This window comes from Paramormyrops kingsleyae, chromosome 14, assembly GCF_048594095.1.
Source record: "Paramormyrops kingsleyae isolate MSU_618 chromosome 14, PKINGS_0.4, whole genome shotgun sequence".
NCBI lineage: Eukaryota > Metazoa > Chordata > Actinopteri > Osteoglossiformes > Mormyridae > Paramormyrops > Paramormyrops kingsleyae.
In genome coordinates, this window is record NC_132810.1 from 2,081,638 (window position 1) to 2,099,728 (window position 18,091).

Genomic DNA, 18,091 nt, shown 5'->3' on the forward strand with positions numbered 1-18,091 from the left:
ATTTCATATTCATGAAAATACAGGTATCCATAATAAAAGCTGACTGAAAGTGTAACTATAATTTGTGCTGCGAATCTGCTTAAAACTGCACCTCAAATGATACATTTTAAGATTCAGAGCAAAACTATTTTGAACCAATGCCGTATATATCAGTTTCAGCCTGAGAAGAGCACGACTTTGAAAATTTAGATGACTCTGTTAATCCTTGTTTTACTGAGACAGTTGTGTTAATGTGTTAAAAGCTTGGTACTGACATTATTCGGTCCTAGGGGGACTAAGGATATTCCCAGTGTGACTGAGAGGTTAATCGTTATGCGGGCGTCCAGGGATTAAATCCCATGGTATCAGACATCACAGTCCCTATGTAGCCATTACTAATGCCACAATCTGCTGCAACGAGAAAGCAAAATGGCTTAACATTAGCCTTCGTTTGATTTCAGAAGATCCTGCAAAGTATCTTTACTGGATGAGTGTTTGATGCAGGTATGTCCTATTCAATATATATCCTGTATATCACTATGCTTGAATTTGTCATCTATGCAAATATTTTAACCATTTATAAAAGGCAGGTAGTCATACAATCCTACTGTATATTTTTTCTAAACAGCAGTAATTACTATGGCTCTGATATTATGCACAGTAACCTCATAAACAACACGCATATGTTGCTTGAAGTGGTAGTGAACTCTGCAGATTCACTATTCAGTTATGAACAGTCTAATGCATCTGTAGAAACGGGGTACTTTTGGTTCCAGCAGCGACTCCAGCTTTGCTCTTTGTTTGATTAGCACGGTTAAGGAGGAGCTTAAGTTAAGTACTGCTGACAGAAGGGCTGCTCTTTGTGCCTGGGAAATCCACAGCCGTGGTGAGACATGCTGTCCTTCGTGAATAAACACATGGGAAATATCGGGCACCCTGTACTGAAGTCCATCCCTTGTAGAACACAACAGTACACTGGAAGTTCAAATAAGAGTGACAAAGCAGAATTGTCCAAAAATGCATTAATAGCAGAAAAGACTGTTTGTTTTGACATGAGTTATGAGAGCTAGAGAGCAGGGAAGATGCCCCCCAGCCCAGCGGTCGGAATTCTCTGTAATGTGTGACGTATGCAGCATCCTGTCCAAATGTCTGCCGTGTGATTTTTTGTGATCAGCTGTGAACTACAACAATCATCAGTAAGTAAGAAGTTACTGGAAGTGGGTGGATAAAGGTATTGAACTCAATAAGAAAACTAACCACAATATAAACTGTAAACTTGTGCATTTTTCTGAATTTTCTGCAGAGAAATCCTACCCACTGTGCCTTGTGTGACTGTGACATTACTGGGACATACAGCAGGGTTCTGTTAAAACAGACATTTCAATAAAGCATTTTTGCCCCCGTCTGCTGGAATACACTGACTTTCATGTTTCTGTTCTTATAGGACAGTGTTAAAGTGCTTGTGCCCTTCACCTCCGGTTTTCCAGCTGTATGCTGACCAATGGGCTCACAGGATTACATCTTTTGATGTTTCATCCAGCCCTGTGTTGTGTTTTTAGTGTCTTCATTGACATTCTCAGGTGTTCCAGAGTCCCACACATGCTGAAACACAAGTATTCTGTCCTCATTCTGTTTATATGGAGTTATAACAGTACATTTAAAGAAGAGGTTACATAATCCAACACAAGCAAACACACCCCTTGTGAAAGAATGCATGCAAAAAAATGCTAAATATGAATAGTGCTTTATATTGTAGAACTTTATATTGTAACTAATGTAGTACTTGATGTGTGGTATTTCAATAACATAAGCTTGAGCTGATACGTTATAATGTGGAATTTTTTGCAGTAGCCTTTAACATAGTTTATTTTATGTTATTTATGGTTTATTTGACATGGACGGCGCACATTAATAAACATAGAATGTAAATGTGCCAGAATCAGCCAAAATGGCTACTTTACATCTGTTGTCCATGGACCGATGGTAACAGGTCAGATGCATATTAAAAGAAACAAAGTACATCAAATATACATAGATCATAATAAAAGAAGTAAAAAGACACATAAAACATACAAGAAGAGAAGGGTCAGTAAATATAGGGAGAAAAGAATAATAATAAATACATAAAAAAGCGAAAGACAGAACATGGCTGATGGCAGTAGTGATATAAATAAAGCAGCGCCCAGATACAACGAACTGGAGGTGCTGGGTAGTGTGATGTTATTTAGTGTTGACATGTTTGGAGGCTAATTAAACATGTTTTTAAATTGTGTTTGAATGTGTGGTATGTTTTTATGTCTCTGATGTGGGATGGAATCGTGTTCCACTCAGGTGCAGCTCTAATGGAAACCGCAGATTGGCCAAAAACTGCTTTTTCTCATCTGAATTATACAGTCACCTCTAATTGTACGTCTTGTAGATATATTTGTAGATGAACCTGTTTTTATGAATTGTCTTAAAACTGAAGGAGCATGTCCATTGATAATCGTATATGTTAGACATAAGTTTGTGTATTTAACAAGGTTTTCCCAACTCAGAAGTTTATATTTAGTTAAAATGAGACAGTGGTGATGATGTCTAGGTCTAGTTAACAGCTAGCAGTGTTTTCTTCTACATTATATCACATATTATTTATTGTTATTGAGTTCTTGGGTCTACAAAACAAACAAACAAAAAAAAAAACTGGCTACTCTACTAATGTATTTTTTCATCTGCAATCCCAAAATTTGCCACAAAGAGGAGCACAAGAGCAATCAAACTAGCACAGATATGCTTACACAACTTATAACTATGACTATATTCAGTAATATTTCCCAAATGTATGTTTTCAGTGATTTATGGAATGCAAGTTTACAACAGATTGTTAGCCTTTAATTACATCACCTGCCCCTGCTGAGCCTTCATTGGTTAAATTGGGCAGAAAATGTAAACCTGATGAATAGTGTGGTACAGGGTTATGGATTCAGGTCCTGATGCAGTTATCCTTGTAACCTTGAGCTAGTGATTGGACCTCAGAAGGTCCAACATTCATATATAGTAACCTTGTACACTGGTTGTGCTGAAGGGTACGTACTGCAGGATACTGGAGAACAGCATTTCATATTACTGGCATCAAACAGCCACGTTACACTTCAAGAATCTGCTTAGTAACAGCAACAGCCACATAATTCCAGTTATTATCGACCACTTCAAAGTTTCAAGGTTTCAACTAGTGGATTGAATACCACAAACAAGAAGGTTTGAGCTGTAGTATTGACCTGGTTCTTAAGAATGTGCTTCACCAATAACATCCTTGTTTGTTTCTCTAATAACAATCTTTGTGTCCATGTTGAGTAACTGGCATCCATTCATTTTGGATAATCACTTATCCAGTGTAGGGTCACATTGAGGCCAGAGCCTGTCTTAATAAACACAGAGCATGAGGCAGGGGACACTCCATGCTCGCAAAACTGGAGAGGCAAATCGACTCCACGCCTCTTGGTCTGCCATAGTGCTAACCGTTTAGCTGCTGTGTTGAGGAATACCTTGTACCCGTCCATCAGTCCATCTTCCAGTTGCCTATGTCCTCACACTGCGTTACGTGTACCAACAGTGGTACTCTTCAGCGCCCCCAAGTGGTACATGAGAAGACTGTGATATTATGCTCTGTGCACTGAAAAAGAAGAGGAATTGTATACTTAATACCTCCTGCATGGATATCAGTGCTTAAACGTGGATCTAGAGCCTAACTGAAATCTATCACATTCTGGGTTACATCCCAGTGAAATTACACTAATAATTTACATCAAACATACTACAATGAATCTTTTCTAAAGTGGAGCACGAACAGCCCAGCTTTGTCCATAATTTGATACAGCATCAATAGACAGTACAGAGGACTGTGGAAAAGAGTCTTATCCGTCTCTAAACCAATCAGATTTCAGATATTTTTATCCTATTGTGAGAAATGAGGCAGAGAAAGCTGCTACAGAACTTTAAGTAGTACTTTAAAATGAGCAGTGCACATATACATTAATAATATTGAAAACAAAATTTCCAAATGTTGTGTAATGTAAATGTTGTGTTCTGTAAATTTGTTTTATTATTGTACTTCAATAACCCCTTCTGTGATCAAATTTTGGCTTGGTATGCCGTTGCATGTTATTCATAATTAACAAGCAAAGCAAGACACATCCATCACCTAATCATCTTAGCTGTCCTAGTGCTGGCCTCTGTTCCAGCAGCCTCAAGTTAATGTAATAGTTTGCTACACTGAGGAGCCAACATGAATATCAGAATGGCCAACAAAAGCAACCTTGCAGAAACACATAATAAAATATTATTTATAAATACATCATTCTAGCAGGTATCTTTTGCAAAGACAGAAATAGGGAAGTTTAGTCTTAAAGTGTTCCCTGAGGCTATAGCCTTTAAGCATATAGAAAACCAAGAGCCATAATTTATTAAGAAAACAAAGCACATTGTCATTCCTCATTCATTTGTGTTATATGTGTGCCTTTCTGTGAGTGACTGCAAATGGTACATGCATTTAGCTGTAAGGTAAACGTTCATAATGGTAAAGTAAACAGCTTCCATAGCTATGTGCAGGGCTGCCAACTCTCACGCGTCTGGCATGACTCTCACTCTTTCAGACTCTCACGCTCACCCAAGACATCATATGGTAAATCTCTATTATTCCATTATAAACCTAAAATTAGCTACATCAAGAGTGTTGGGCGAAGGGGAGTTAGGACGATTCCAAATTTGGAAAATAACTGGATTGGAGGGCCCAAAATCTCCAGAAAGACCCCTGTGTGCTGATATCCTGAAACCCCATCAAATACATTCATAGCTTTTTCGTGGAAATCAAATTTGCCTGTTAAGGGTTCAAGTCTTTTAAGGTTTCAGTCAGCAGCAGCAGCAGCAGCTTATTCTTATTTAAACTCACAGAACATACTGGCTGAGCCATTGGTGTGTGGTAGGAGTAATTATCTGAAAATTAACCAAAACATTTCCCCTGAAAGATGGAAATATATAAGTGAAGTCTATATCATTTCCGCATATCTATTCGCAAGGTTTAACAACCAATAACTGCAGGCACGTTTTAGCTCCTAGCCGTCATCAAGGCTGGTCAGGTGCCGGCGGGTAAACCCGGGATGGCCTGCAGGGCGTCTTGGATGTGAAAGTGTCTTATGCACGTGACGCACATGCCTTAAAGCCATGGATCCACTGCTCTTATTTATGATGCACCTCCTCACTCACAGTAATTCCCGCATGGCGGCAAAGAGCCCCTTCCCTTCCCTTCCCTTCCCTGGCTCCATTCTTACATAAAGGCTCTCAGTACTGGAGCTCCAACATATCCATTCATTTGCAAAGTACATTAGTAGATCTGCAATATTTGAGCCTCTTACTGACTGTTATCCTCTTATTGAACCTGCTGATCCCAGTTACCAACAGTAGGGAGGAATTGCAGGGTTATTCCCAATGAGTGCAAGATGCTTTGCAGGTATTATGACAGGGTGATGATGTTCAATTAAATACCAGTCGAACAACAGAATTTGTAAAGGAATGACTAAGTTAATGTCACTGTATGGAAAGCGTAATGTTTGTTCTGTGATACTTTTGCACATTTTTCTCAAGAAAGATATGATTGCTTTATAATATTGAATATTCACTTTACAATCAAGAACAAACACAGGCCATGTGGAGTTATGCACTTATGTGTCAAAATTCTTTAAACTCAAAATAATAACATGGATTTGTGGATTTTGTGGTTCATTAGCTAAATGAATGAGTGCAGCTTTATCTGACGTGAGTTAATTGAATTTTCTAAGCGAGACCTGGGGAAGAACGCTTTTAGAACAGCTCCATGAAGTATCCATCTCCCAACCATGTAGGGGTCACAGAGCAAGGACACACCAGTGTAATGCAGAGCACATACACACTGCAGGTCATTTAGAAATGCCAATCAGCCTAATTACTCGTATTTAACCCGCACAAGGAAACTTGCAAGATATGGGGAGAACATGTGAATCGCACATCATTCAGAGAGGAGGTGAGATCTGAACCCCTAGTAACTGAGGTATGATGCAACAGAGCTACTCATAATGCTACCATGCTACCTGTTAGGCATTAAGTGGTAAATGGAAATGAAACAGTTCAAAGAGCATATAAAGCACTTTGCTAATACAGTGGCTGTTATTTTTGTTATTTTTAATGAAGAGTCAGTTGCTACCCTGGCGTCAGCAGTGATTGCCCTGTATGTTTGCCTGTACAGTGAGAGCCCATTATAAATACAGTTGATGTGTGTGATATTCTCGTGCTGGGGATGGATCACTATAATCCTGGATTCCTTCTTCCATCTCAGGGAATGATTTTTATAGTGAATGCTGGGTTTGCGGCGTATTATATTCTGAGAAATCGGGTGGGAAAGAAAAACCAAACTTAAAATTGTGCAATCAGTCTGTAAGGGATTCTTAGTAATATGGTCCAGTTATGAAATCACTTTGTCATCGGCTCAACTGAAATCCCGGTCAGCTGACTGCACATGCTCTGAATCACTAGACGTCAGGTTAATATCAAACTCACAGTTTAAAAACAGACAAACCGTTCGTTGGATTCACAGTCAGTTCATTTTCTCAGCTTTCTCATACAAAACGATTTGCAAAGCTTACAATTCAGCCTAACTCCAGAAAAGAGTCTTTATATTGATGTGCCTTAAATGTGTTTCTCTGCAATACAGTCTCCTGTGACCTGCATCTGCAATATTTTTGTTCAGCTCCATAATCACTGTTAAGTAAAACATCCCAGCTAATTGACATTATACAATTTTACTGTGCACAGGAGCTCTTTAATACACAGGTTTACCCAAGCTGAACCCCAGAAGCCCCCAGCCTAGTCGACAACTACACGCCTTTATAAAATAGTGGGGGAGAGCTCTGACATCACAAGTAGCCCAGAGGCCTTGGGCCATGGTGAAGTTCTCAGATATTTTATGAATAGAAGGCCACGCCCTCTCCGCTGCTCTTCCTGTCTGGTGCCGCGAAGCATAAGATCCCGCTGAGCTGACGGCTGTGACGCAGAGCTCCTCCTCCTCCTCCTCCTCCTCCTCCTCACATGATCGCTCAGCAGGTCGGCATCCTCACACGCCATGGAGCCATTCCAGATTTCAGTGGCCAGATTGTCTGCCCCTCTCACCCCTAACCACTGACCGCAGACACTTTCGGAATAATCTATGGATATATATCCTTCTCTATGAACCGATTTCCTTTGCTCCCGAGTGTCAGGCAGTTTAATATTTTACTTCTTGACTAAAACTACGCAATTTAAATTGAACACTATTGAGTACTTGATTTCTGTAATAGACTTTTATTGATTTCACCGCAATGCCCTTTTGTCTAGTTGAGGAAAGGGGTCTCCTTTTTCACCCATCTGTTTTTCCATGAGCACTTAAACTCCGTAGGGTCACAGTGAGCGTGGAACCTACACTTACAGTATGGCTGGGCGGGTGTACAGTACATCACACAGACACACACCGACACAGCGAGAGTTACACACTGAGATCCGCCTACACCACATTTCATTAGACTGCGGAGCAAAACCTGATTATCCAGATTTATACTACGACACTGTCGAATTCTAGAATCTGAAGGGTGTTGATTAATTTTCTATAACTGCACATTCAGTGCCAGCCAGGCGAATAACAATAGTAAATCAATGCGCGATTATGATCTTTAATTCAAACGTTGCTTAATGGAAACTATAAAAGGATACAAATGGCTACAAGTCACTTAGGTAGCAACAGTGTTTCACGCTGAGGACCTATGGTTAGTGGTAAGATACCAAAATGATTTACCATTGTAATGCACTTATAGTCCAGACAGACTTTACAGTCCTGTTTAACCTGCCTAAACAAGATGGTACACAAGTCCAGTTTTAATAATAGATAATCACTAAATAAGTCAGGTTTTGCCCATAATGCACCTGAATACCAAGATGTATATAAAGCTTAATAAATCAATGGCTTCTCATCCGGAAGTTCTTCCCTCATGGGAATTATACTTACACAAAAATGTTCTGAAAGCAGAACGAAAAATGATTGGTTCAGAGAGATAACCAATCAGATTATAGATGAGTTGGGACCAATAAACTAGATGAGGCCAGATCAACCAATCAGATGTCTTGGTTACGCCTCCTCTACAATCTGATCGGTGATCTCACTGAACCAATCATATTTCGTTATTCTTTATTCTTGAATAAAAGTGTCTGGTTGACATTAACCTTTCCATAACCTATGCAAACCAGCAACCTCAGTATTTCCCACAGAGCCACTGTGCTGAGGGTCTTGATTACTCAAAATCGAACTCAGGTCATCATTAAACAAAAAAGACAAATATCATTCGTATTGCTAACTTAACAGCTGCTCTGCTTTTTCAATATCTGCACTTACCGATGTCTGGCTTCCCTTCAGTGGGTACAATAAGTCTCATTCAGTCATATTGAAAAAGTCATTCAAGAAAGACATGGAAGAACATTATTTTCCGTGCAAGAATGAGTACAGCAGGGTGAGCGTGGAATGAATGTAAATATGAATACATTTACATATTTTTTGTTTTACATGTAAAAATATACAGCACAATAGGTGATACATAAATGGCAAATGATTCCAGACTGCTGCGTTTACTCAGAGATGAGGTTTTAGGTTATATCAATGTATATATAAAATAACTAACCAGCGTTTTTTCTGTTAAAGCTACAGCAGATTTCTAGGGACTTGAGGGACTGAATCTTTGAGGATGGGCATTTTTGTAACATATGACCAAAATGGAAATATGCAGGTACAGAAACCTCTGGCAGTAAAGTAACATCATACTGAATAAGGAAAATATGTTCTTCTCTCTGTAGCACCCAGGCACAGATTATTGCGCAGGTTATAGCCCCCATCCCAACAGCAAGGGCCCTATCCCAACGTGGAAAACATGGGACAGTTAGTTAAATCCTGTCCGTCCCAATGTCAGTCTCAGGCTGCTAGATAAGTTAACAGGGCAGTTCACCCTAAAAGTAAAAAAGGTAGGTTTTGGACGGGCATTAGAGCTAGTTAAGTATCCATCAAGGTTGTTCTGCTGGAAGTAGCCTAGTTTTAGAGATATCTGCCTTAGAAATGTTGGGCTTCTCTTGAATATAATTCGACTGAATGACGTTCTTTCTGTAGCGTTTAAAAAGCCAAAAAATACATTAGAAAAATTCAACAGTAATGTCTCTTACCAGAAATCATGACCACATTACTCAAGATAATCTACAAACTTGGTAGCGAGCAGTTTAATGTAGGAACTATTTCCTTTTACCGAACTCCACACACCAATCATATCACTACGCAGACGATATCGTCGGGGTGCTCCTGCTTGCATCTTCTGCACAGTGATTAAAAAACAGCTAAATTATGCAGCTTAGTATTTAACATAATATCAATTTATACATTATATAGTCTGTGGGTCCAGTGTAAAACTACCCCTTAACAGGGTAAACAGGGGCATATGAACCTAGAGGAAGGGGGACAACATTTAAGTTGGTTTCATTCATTCCCCACAATAAATAAACCTTTGTGTTTAAATTATTAAATTGTGTCCCCTCACAGTATCAAATGCTCTTTTATGCCATTGAGGGTAAAGATGAAGTTGTCCAGCCTAACTAGTGAAGTGTCCCTCTATACAGCTTTGTCAGGGTGTCCTATGCTGACGTAGAATGTTGATGCAGGGAAGGTTGTCCTCCTTACGGGCGTGACCATTCATTCACAGGGAAGTTGCAGCACGAGCTGTCACGCACCCGCAGAGCGCGAGGTGTGATGCCCCCTGACTGGATGCCAGCTCACCACAGGGCACAGAGACAAACTTACACATAGGGCAGTTTACAGATACCAGGTCACATCACTGCGTGCTTTTGGGTGGTGGAAGGAAATCACAGCACCGGTGGGTTCTTTCCATTTTTTGTTTTTTGATTGCATTCACCAGTCTTTGTGGGGACCTGAAATATGGTCCCCACAATGTTTTTTTTTTTAGGTTTTCATCACATTGTGGGTAACATTTGATCCCCATAATGTTATTTAACCATAATCCACACACACACAAATGCATGCACACAAGTTTGTAATTAAATCTTTTATATAAAAATCTAATTATATATCAATTATATAACTTCTATGGGGAAAACTCTAATCCCAACATGATAACCTTAACCCCTACCCAGTCCTAACCTTAACCATAAGTAACCAAACACATTATGGGACTTTTCGCATTTTTACTTTTTTGACTGCATTCACAGATCTTTGTGGGAACATGAAAAATTGTCCCCACAAGTCAAAGAAACAGGTTCCCAGAAGTTCTCCTCCTTTTGAGCTTATAAATGACACTTTTTCATCCTCCCCCAGCCGGCAAATACACGGAAGGGGGACGCCTCTCGGTTGGCCAAAAGTCCGCCACGACAAACCAATCAGCCCTGCGGGAAAAAGCCCAGTATGCCAGATGGCCAGTCGAGTCCCGCCTCTGACACCCAGTCATATGACATAAATATTAACAGTTATTAGCTTACACTTTATGGTAACATTTGGCTTTCTTAAACAACTGCTCTTTCCATCATAATGACGTCAAAATAAGAAGATCAGTCAGAAATAATGGTTAAGAGTGCTGAAGCAGCCCAGGTACTTATTTCAGATGAACAACTGACAGATGCGTGACTTGGAAGAGTGTGACACAATGCAGCAGATGGACAAATGTGGGATGGCATCTAGAGAATTAGTCATCACACACTTCAGCCTGTACCTTCTACTTCACTATTTCTACACATGCATATACCACGAACATACACACCACTGAAAGTTATAGCATTATAGCTGACTGAGAAAATCACTATTGTATCTCTTTGAAGAAGAGGTCACGGGAGAACTGATTTATATCAAAGGCAGAGAGGGGAACACTAGCAAAAGAAAGCCCATTGACGTATCTCTCAGGTCGCCTACCGATGAAGCCCGAGCAGGCGGAATAATCGCTTGGCAAAAAGGCGAACAAGACATATACAGTACCAGTCAAAAGTTAGGGCACACCTACCCAGAGAAAGAATTATACATTTTAGAATAACCATTGACATCAGAACTATAAAATAACCTATGGAATTATGCACTGATCAAAAAGTATTGAACAAAAAATATATATATTTGTTGGTAGGGGGGCAGCTCTGTGGATTAAAACTCAGAAGGTTGTCAGTTCAAATCCCTGGGTCAGCAGAGTGATCCCACCATTGGGCCCTTGAGCAACGCCCTTAACCCCAGTTGCTCCAGGCACTGGCTGATCCTACTCTCTCACCTACACCGGTTACATGAGGTGGCCTCCTGGGATGCTTTTCCAGCTGTCCTGAAGGAGGTCCCACATATATGCTTAGCTCTCATTGGCCACTTTTCCTACACTGTCTGGTCAGACTCTTCCCAAACCATTTATACTGTGTTTAGGTCAGGTGACCAGGTCATGTGATGTGACACTCATCACATGAGTCATTTTCCTTTGTAGGAAGCTTTTGGCTTGTACTGCATGAGTCTCACTACCCATATGACAGGTCGTAATGACGAAATTATTTGCATTAACGGGCATTAACTGAGTTCCAAACTCAGAACAGCACAATTGTGGTCAGTTTGTAGCTGTGGATACACACATAGAATGCAGAATATGACAGGCACAACATTTAATTATTTTTTTCTTTTGACCTCTGTCCATCCTTTTCCATTTTATCTCTCACGTCTGCTTATCCAATAATGCAGCGATGGAGGAGGTCTGGAGCCTTTCCCAGAACAGAAGGCAGAGCACATCAGAATACAAAAACATACATACACAGGGAAATTTGCAGATCAAGGGGAAACTATTGTAAACCTATGGAACTCCACACACACAGACACAAAGGGCTTGATCTGTGCATTGTGTTAGTGTGTCAGTTTTGCGGAGGCAAACCGTATATATGTAATTAATTAATTAATTTTAACTTTGACAAAGAAGGTCCAGAATATAAAAAAAAGTTTATCAGAAGTTTTCATAAGATAAGAAAAAAACTGTGAAAATGTAAAAGTCTGTTAAAAAATCATTACATTCTCCCATCCATCCATCTATCCATCCATCCATCCATCCATCATCTTCTAACCATTTATACAAGGCCATAGATTTGGGTGTGGCAGTAGGGAGGTGTCCCTGCCCATATTGTGGGAGTACTGTGTGTTTAGGAGGGCAGGGGGTCCGGGACTGATTCGGTCCCTTCCAATGTTGATACCAAACCTATGCCTTTGCATTTATACTGGTTGGGGTCACATGGAAAATTAGAAGATAATTAGAATAAAATCACAATTCAGTAATTCAAAGAGCTGGTCGGTTTTATTTTCTTGGAGTGTGCTTTGGTGTGGTATGAGCCAGGTTAAAGTCTGGGGCAAGCCAAGTTAATTCTCTGGGGTAGTAAGTTTTGGTTTAGGACTCTGAGCCAGTAATCACACGGTTACTGGTTCAGTCACATGGTTTACAAAGTTTGGCCTTTAACCCTGCCTGAGGTGGGCGGACCCTGCTTTCTTCATTGTGCTTAGCTTCGAATAAAAGTCTCTGCCGCATAATTGAATAGTAACAACTATGCTATGCTACTCCTTTTGAAAATACCAACTTGTACTCTGGAAAGGTACTCACATTTAAATGCTTTCTGACATTCAGGAGTCAAGTTTTATTTCATTGTTATTGTTTTTCTAAAGTCGGTATGGTGGTCGTTCTTGTGGTTCACTGACATTTCAAATTATTCCAGTGCTAAGATTCTATACTTCATGACTGCAACAAAATTATTATCTATATATCTATTAATGGCTTGAATAATGGAGTCTGAGTGCATGCTGTTACATGAGGAAATGGTTTGCAGTAATTTTGTTTTATTTTATACACATTTTTATCTTAACCTTTACCCTTTTAAGCATTTCATACCTAAACTTAAAATGCATACCTGTTTCCTGCAGTAGCATACAATTTAATGAGTCGATGAGCTATTAAAGAACTTATGCCGTTAGTCCTTATAACACTAAAATCACGCCCTTGTAGTTAGAAACAGCAACAACAAAAACTTTATATTGTCTCACTTCAAATGGACAAATATTCCCTGTGTTGTTCAGATTTAATAATTTCCATTATTACTGATTCTAAGTTCTAAGAGCAGCATTTTGCACCATCATTGTCACCCACACTATCTTCCCTTAAGTAACTTTAACCTTTATAATTCTTGATTTTTCTTTCGCAGTGGGTTTATAATAGCATGGGATAATTACTCACAGTAGTGGCAATTAAGAACAACATTTCCACTTCATCTATTAGAGACAAACAAAGTCACTTGCAGGTTGGCAGCTGCCAGGAGGAAGTTCTCTTCTCCCGTTGGTACAGACACTCTGGCACAGTGCTGTGTTACCTGCAGTGTGTAATCACAGAAATCTGCTTGGTAGACAGTGCTTTGCCCTGGAGGAATATCCACCGACAGTTTAGGTATCTGGGTCGGGATGGGGATTGGTGCAAGCAGTTGATTACGCTGCTGGGGGTTAAAATTGAAGAAAACCCATCCAAGAAAATAAATGACAAATAAAATCTGTACTGTGTTGCAGAGGTGTGGCACCCACAGAATTCTGCTTAGTACATGGTAGTTAAACAGACTCATTCACTGTAACACCATTTGATTGACACCCCCACATTCACAAAGGTTTACGTAACATCTTTACTTAATGTGACAAACGGAAAAAAAATTACTTCATTATTTGTCATGGCTAAGTGTGAAAAATGACTCTGCTGCAGCGTTAAATATTAAACGCAAGATGAAACATAGGAATAGTAAAAAAAAAAAAAAAAAAAAAGGTGAAATACAAGCAATAAATACTCATTTAGTGACGCTCGAATATACAGTCATGGTTTCTTCACTTATGGGCACTTTGTGGCTTTGCACAAGACGTGCACACAAATAGTTCCTTCAACACTCCAGTCAAGAAAGAAAATTAATTAAAATGGCCCACCCACGGCTCTGACCCCAGCGGTTTCTCTATTTCCACTTGAGAATTTTTGGAATTTAGCTCTTGTACTTGCTGCTGATCACTGGCTAGCATTTACTGCTGAAAGATGTGATGGAGATTACTCAGGAGAATGCAGTCATCTGAGCGCGCCTTGGGCCAACCAGAACTCCTGCGGGGTCATGTGGTGTTACCACTCAGCCGCAGGACACCGCATGAGGGGCAGCAGATCTCCTCACACTGTGCTTCCTTTCTCTAGGATCATGTGGTGCTCTCACACACCCACCCTGTACTATCCAGGCTATAAGTAATTCACTAACTTGGTGGCCAAATGACTGTGAATTTGAATACCAAAAGGTGAATTAATCAGCATCCTTAATAACTACCTGCTTTGTATATTTCATGCGACATATGGGTAATGGGTTACAAAAGAAAGAATTTCGTAAATACCGAATATATACTTTTGCATTTTTTAATAATATAATTTTATGTAAACGATACATAAGATACTAAATGTAGTTAAAAGAACAATAAGACAGAATTCAGGTAACAGGAGAGAAAGTGAAGTAAGCCAAAGGACTGATGAGTACGTGCCTCTGGTACGGTTACATTTTGCAATATTCTTCAACCAGTGCAACATTAGACAGACTAGCTCCGATTCCCATGTTTCTAAAATATATACGTGGATCTAAAACCTGCAAGCAAATATATTAAACAATTTATTAATGCCTGCAATGAGTTGAGCCCATCCTGCGTTATTAGCTGTAGCCTCTGGGATAGACTCTGGACCACCAACATAAAACGAGCAGATATAGAAAACGGATGAATGGAGTTTAATACATAAAAAATAAATATAGGGCTACAGAAACTGCATTCTGCTGGTCAATAAATCATTATCATGGGCAAAGTGGTTGTGACAACATTCTAAGCGGTTGTTTTGCTCGTGTAACAATGTCTTTTATGAAAGATGACAATTAGACAGTTATATATTTGATATCCTGTTTGCATGAAATGAACAATGTATGGCGGAATGTGGGTTAGAGAAGTACAGAGACATTGTCATGGAGTGCAGAAAAAAAAACAAAAAAACAATAAAAACAAAATAAGAAAAATAAATAAAAAGCAGGGAAAATCCAGGAAAAGAGCAATCCGGTGTAAAAATGCAAGCATCTTTCGTCACAGAGAGTACGAACTCGCTTTTCCATTATTATATAAACTATATTTTCATGTATTTCTCGAAATCCGGACAGTAAGATATCTTAAATACTGCTATGAATACCTGCTATTCTGTCTATCGGAATTATCACCTATGTGCTGATGAAGGGCTGCTCGGCTTCGGAGAGCACAGGTGTTTCTGAAGGTGAATGTTACGTTTTCAAGGTGAAGGACATAAATTACTACAAAAAAAATGTAATAAATAAATGAACCACGTGTCCGCGTATGACATACCACGTTACGAGGAAAAAGTTGCAGCCGAGGATGAGAAGATTTTAGTCTAAGAAGGGGATGGGACTCCACGATGCGATCAGGGCTTAGCAGCGGCTGCTATTTTACAAAAGAAATAAAAGCAAACATAAACCTGCCACCCTAATGTTTTATTTTTATAGGCATCGTGTAGCCAATGCAGACATGGAATCTGGTTTGAGACCAATCAGGACTTTGTAGGAAAAAAAGAGAACGATTTTACGTTTTTATTGTATGTGTTATATCTGTAAATACCTCTGCGGTTGGCATTCTGGGCGAATATAAGGCAGAATTTTAACATTGCAAATCGTGAGTTAATTAAAATACCGGGGGATCCCCACTATATTAGGACACGGCTGGCCGGTTTCAGATCCCTGTGCTGAGCGGTATTTTGGCGGCGACACTTGCAGACACACAGGCGGCTGCCCGTTCATAATCCACACTCAAGCATGAGGAGCTCAGCCCGGACCTGCACGGTGTGAAACCAGCTCGGCCGTTTGCAACAGAACAACAAGGCAGAGAATAAGGGGACAGGCGCCGCTCCGCTCCTGGTCATGACCATGGACCCTGACAAGAAATGCAACGTGTCTAAAAAAGCAATAATTGCAAAGATTTTCAAAGTTCGCAAGAGGAGAGAAATGCTCTTTATGCAGGTCTGCTTCATCTGCAGTATCCTCTTCGTGGCGTGGTGCATGTCAATCTTGATGGCCAAAACAGGTGAGTATACTAGTAGAGGATTGTTTGTGGTCACCACTGATCGTTCCTCAGTACAAGAGCACACGCTTATATATACAGCAGGTACAGCAAACTGCATCCCCAGATCTTCTGCTGAGATAGATGATATGGACATATTTTAATATCAGATATCTATCTATACTGTATTTGACTTGAAATGTAAAACTCACTTGGTAATTTAGATATTTTGTCGTGAGAGATTGGCAGACATCATCCGTTGCAATTTATTCCTTACAATCAGAGAGCGACTGACGTTATATGATTTAGCAGTTTATGACAGCGATGGTGTTTGGCATTCATGCGTGTGTAGGCTGTGCGCGATCGGCTCGTATTTGACAGAAGCACATGCGTCTCCTAACCTGCTTCTTTGAACCTTGGTTATCTGTTTTCGAGAGGTGGCCTTGAACCGGGTGGTGTAGGTTAAGGAAGCGAGGATTTCCGACCGCCGTGTGCGCGCCCGCGTGAGCGCGCGTGCCTCCGTGTCGGCGTGCCGCAGTGTGCGGGACCCCACATACATCGTCCCTAAAAATTATTATAAGCCACTAAAATCACAGTTCCCCAAATGATCGCAGTATGTGTATTTTGTATCCCGAAAGTGATGCCTTGCATGTTGAATACTGGCCTCACTGCCGTTTGGGGACTCAGGAGTGTCACTCGATAACTGTCTCATCTCAATAGTCACGTATTTGTGTAATTTGACCGAGCTTCTGATCTGATCTTTTAATTGAAGATGGGGACTCTGTCGATGGAGATAGGCAGTGAATTATATTGCATGTTCCTTTGGCTGAGCCTGTCAGCTGTGTTTGGGATACATTTTTGAAAACTAGGAGACCACGCTTGTCTTACAGCTATATGCTTTTTTTGTCTCTTTCGTTTATAGGTAAATTTTAACATAACGCAAAAACAGAGAAAAATCTATTAATTTTCAGATAGTACAACAAAATAGTATAAATCTGAGAAGATGCATGTCTGTTTACCTTGGGTGATTTGTTAAGATACCATTATGATAAATTGATTCCATATTCAGTTGTCTGCTGTGGAAAACACATTTGGTTTTATTTCCATGGTGTCTTAACACATTTGTTATAGTTATGATATATATAGGTTCTATATCTCTGAAGGCGACTTCCATTGCCCTGCAGTTCACCTACTGAGCAAAGACACATTTTCCACATTATTGTGTATAACAGTCTGCATCCCTACTGAAACAGAGTAAAGCTCTGTTTACAACATGTAGCAATTTTTACTGGAAAATTGCGTTGGGTGGTATTTAAGAAATCCAAACTTGTGACAAGATTATCTAATCTCGGCGTTTGAGGCTCTCCCGGTTCCTATACACCCTGGCTCTTAACGGATTAGAGTAATCACTTGGATAGAAAATATCGTTTTCTGTTCAGGCATAGCTGTTTTAATTATTGGGTCATGTTCCAGTCAGCAGTTTTCTGTTACTTGCAAAAGGCAGATAAATTTATCCTTATTAAAGTTTAATACATTGAGCATCTATCCACAAGAATACTCAGACAGCTGCAAAACCTGTTATTGCGAGAAAAAAAAATTACAGGTACCAGCTAACAGGCCGTCGCAGCCCATGAAAAAACACCAGTATGCATCGTTCATATGCCAACTGGAAAATATTGTATGATAGATTAATATGCAGACATTTCAGTCAGTACTGTTGCTGTTCATATGTCTGTGAACCAGAACAATTATCCATGGTTTTCTGCATATATATATATATATATATATATATATATATATATATATATATATATATATATATATATATATATATATATATATACACAGTATATATAAGGGAGATTATACACTCTTTCAGTTTGATGGGTCACCCTGTCATTCTTCCCAAAATGTTTGCCTTGTGCT

General features: G+C 39.7%; 1 protein-coding gene across 3 annotated transcripts in view; it reads left to right on the forward strand.

The window, feature by feature from the left end:
* The first annotated feature begins 241 nt into the window (after positions 1-241).
* Positions 242-18,091, forward strand: part of slc24a4a (solute carrier family 24 member 4a) — a 62,763-nt gene continuing 44,913 nt past the window's right edge. Inside the window, exon 1 of one of the 3 annotated variants that reach the window (XM_072699042.1) lies at positions 242-483. Coding sequence is in view for 2 of the 3 variants with exons in the window: in XM_023825344.2 (XP_023681112.1) it covers positions 16,027-16,189 (163 nt within the window). In the remaining variant the exon portion in view is untranslated. Of the gene's footprint in view, positions 484-15,461; positions 16,190-18,091 lie in introns of those variants that run through there. The other 2 variants (XM_023825344.2, XM_023825345.2) reach the window with 2 other exon arrangements.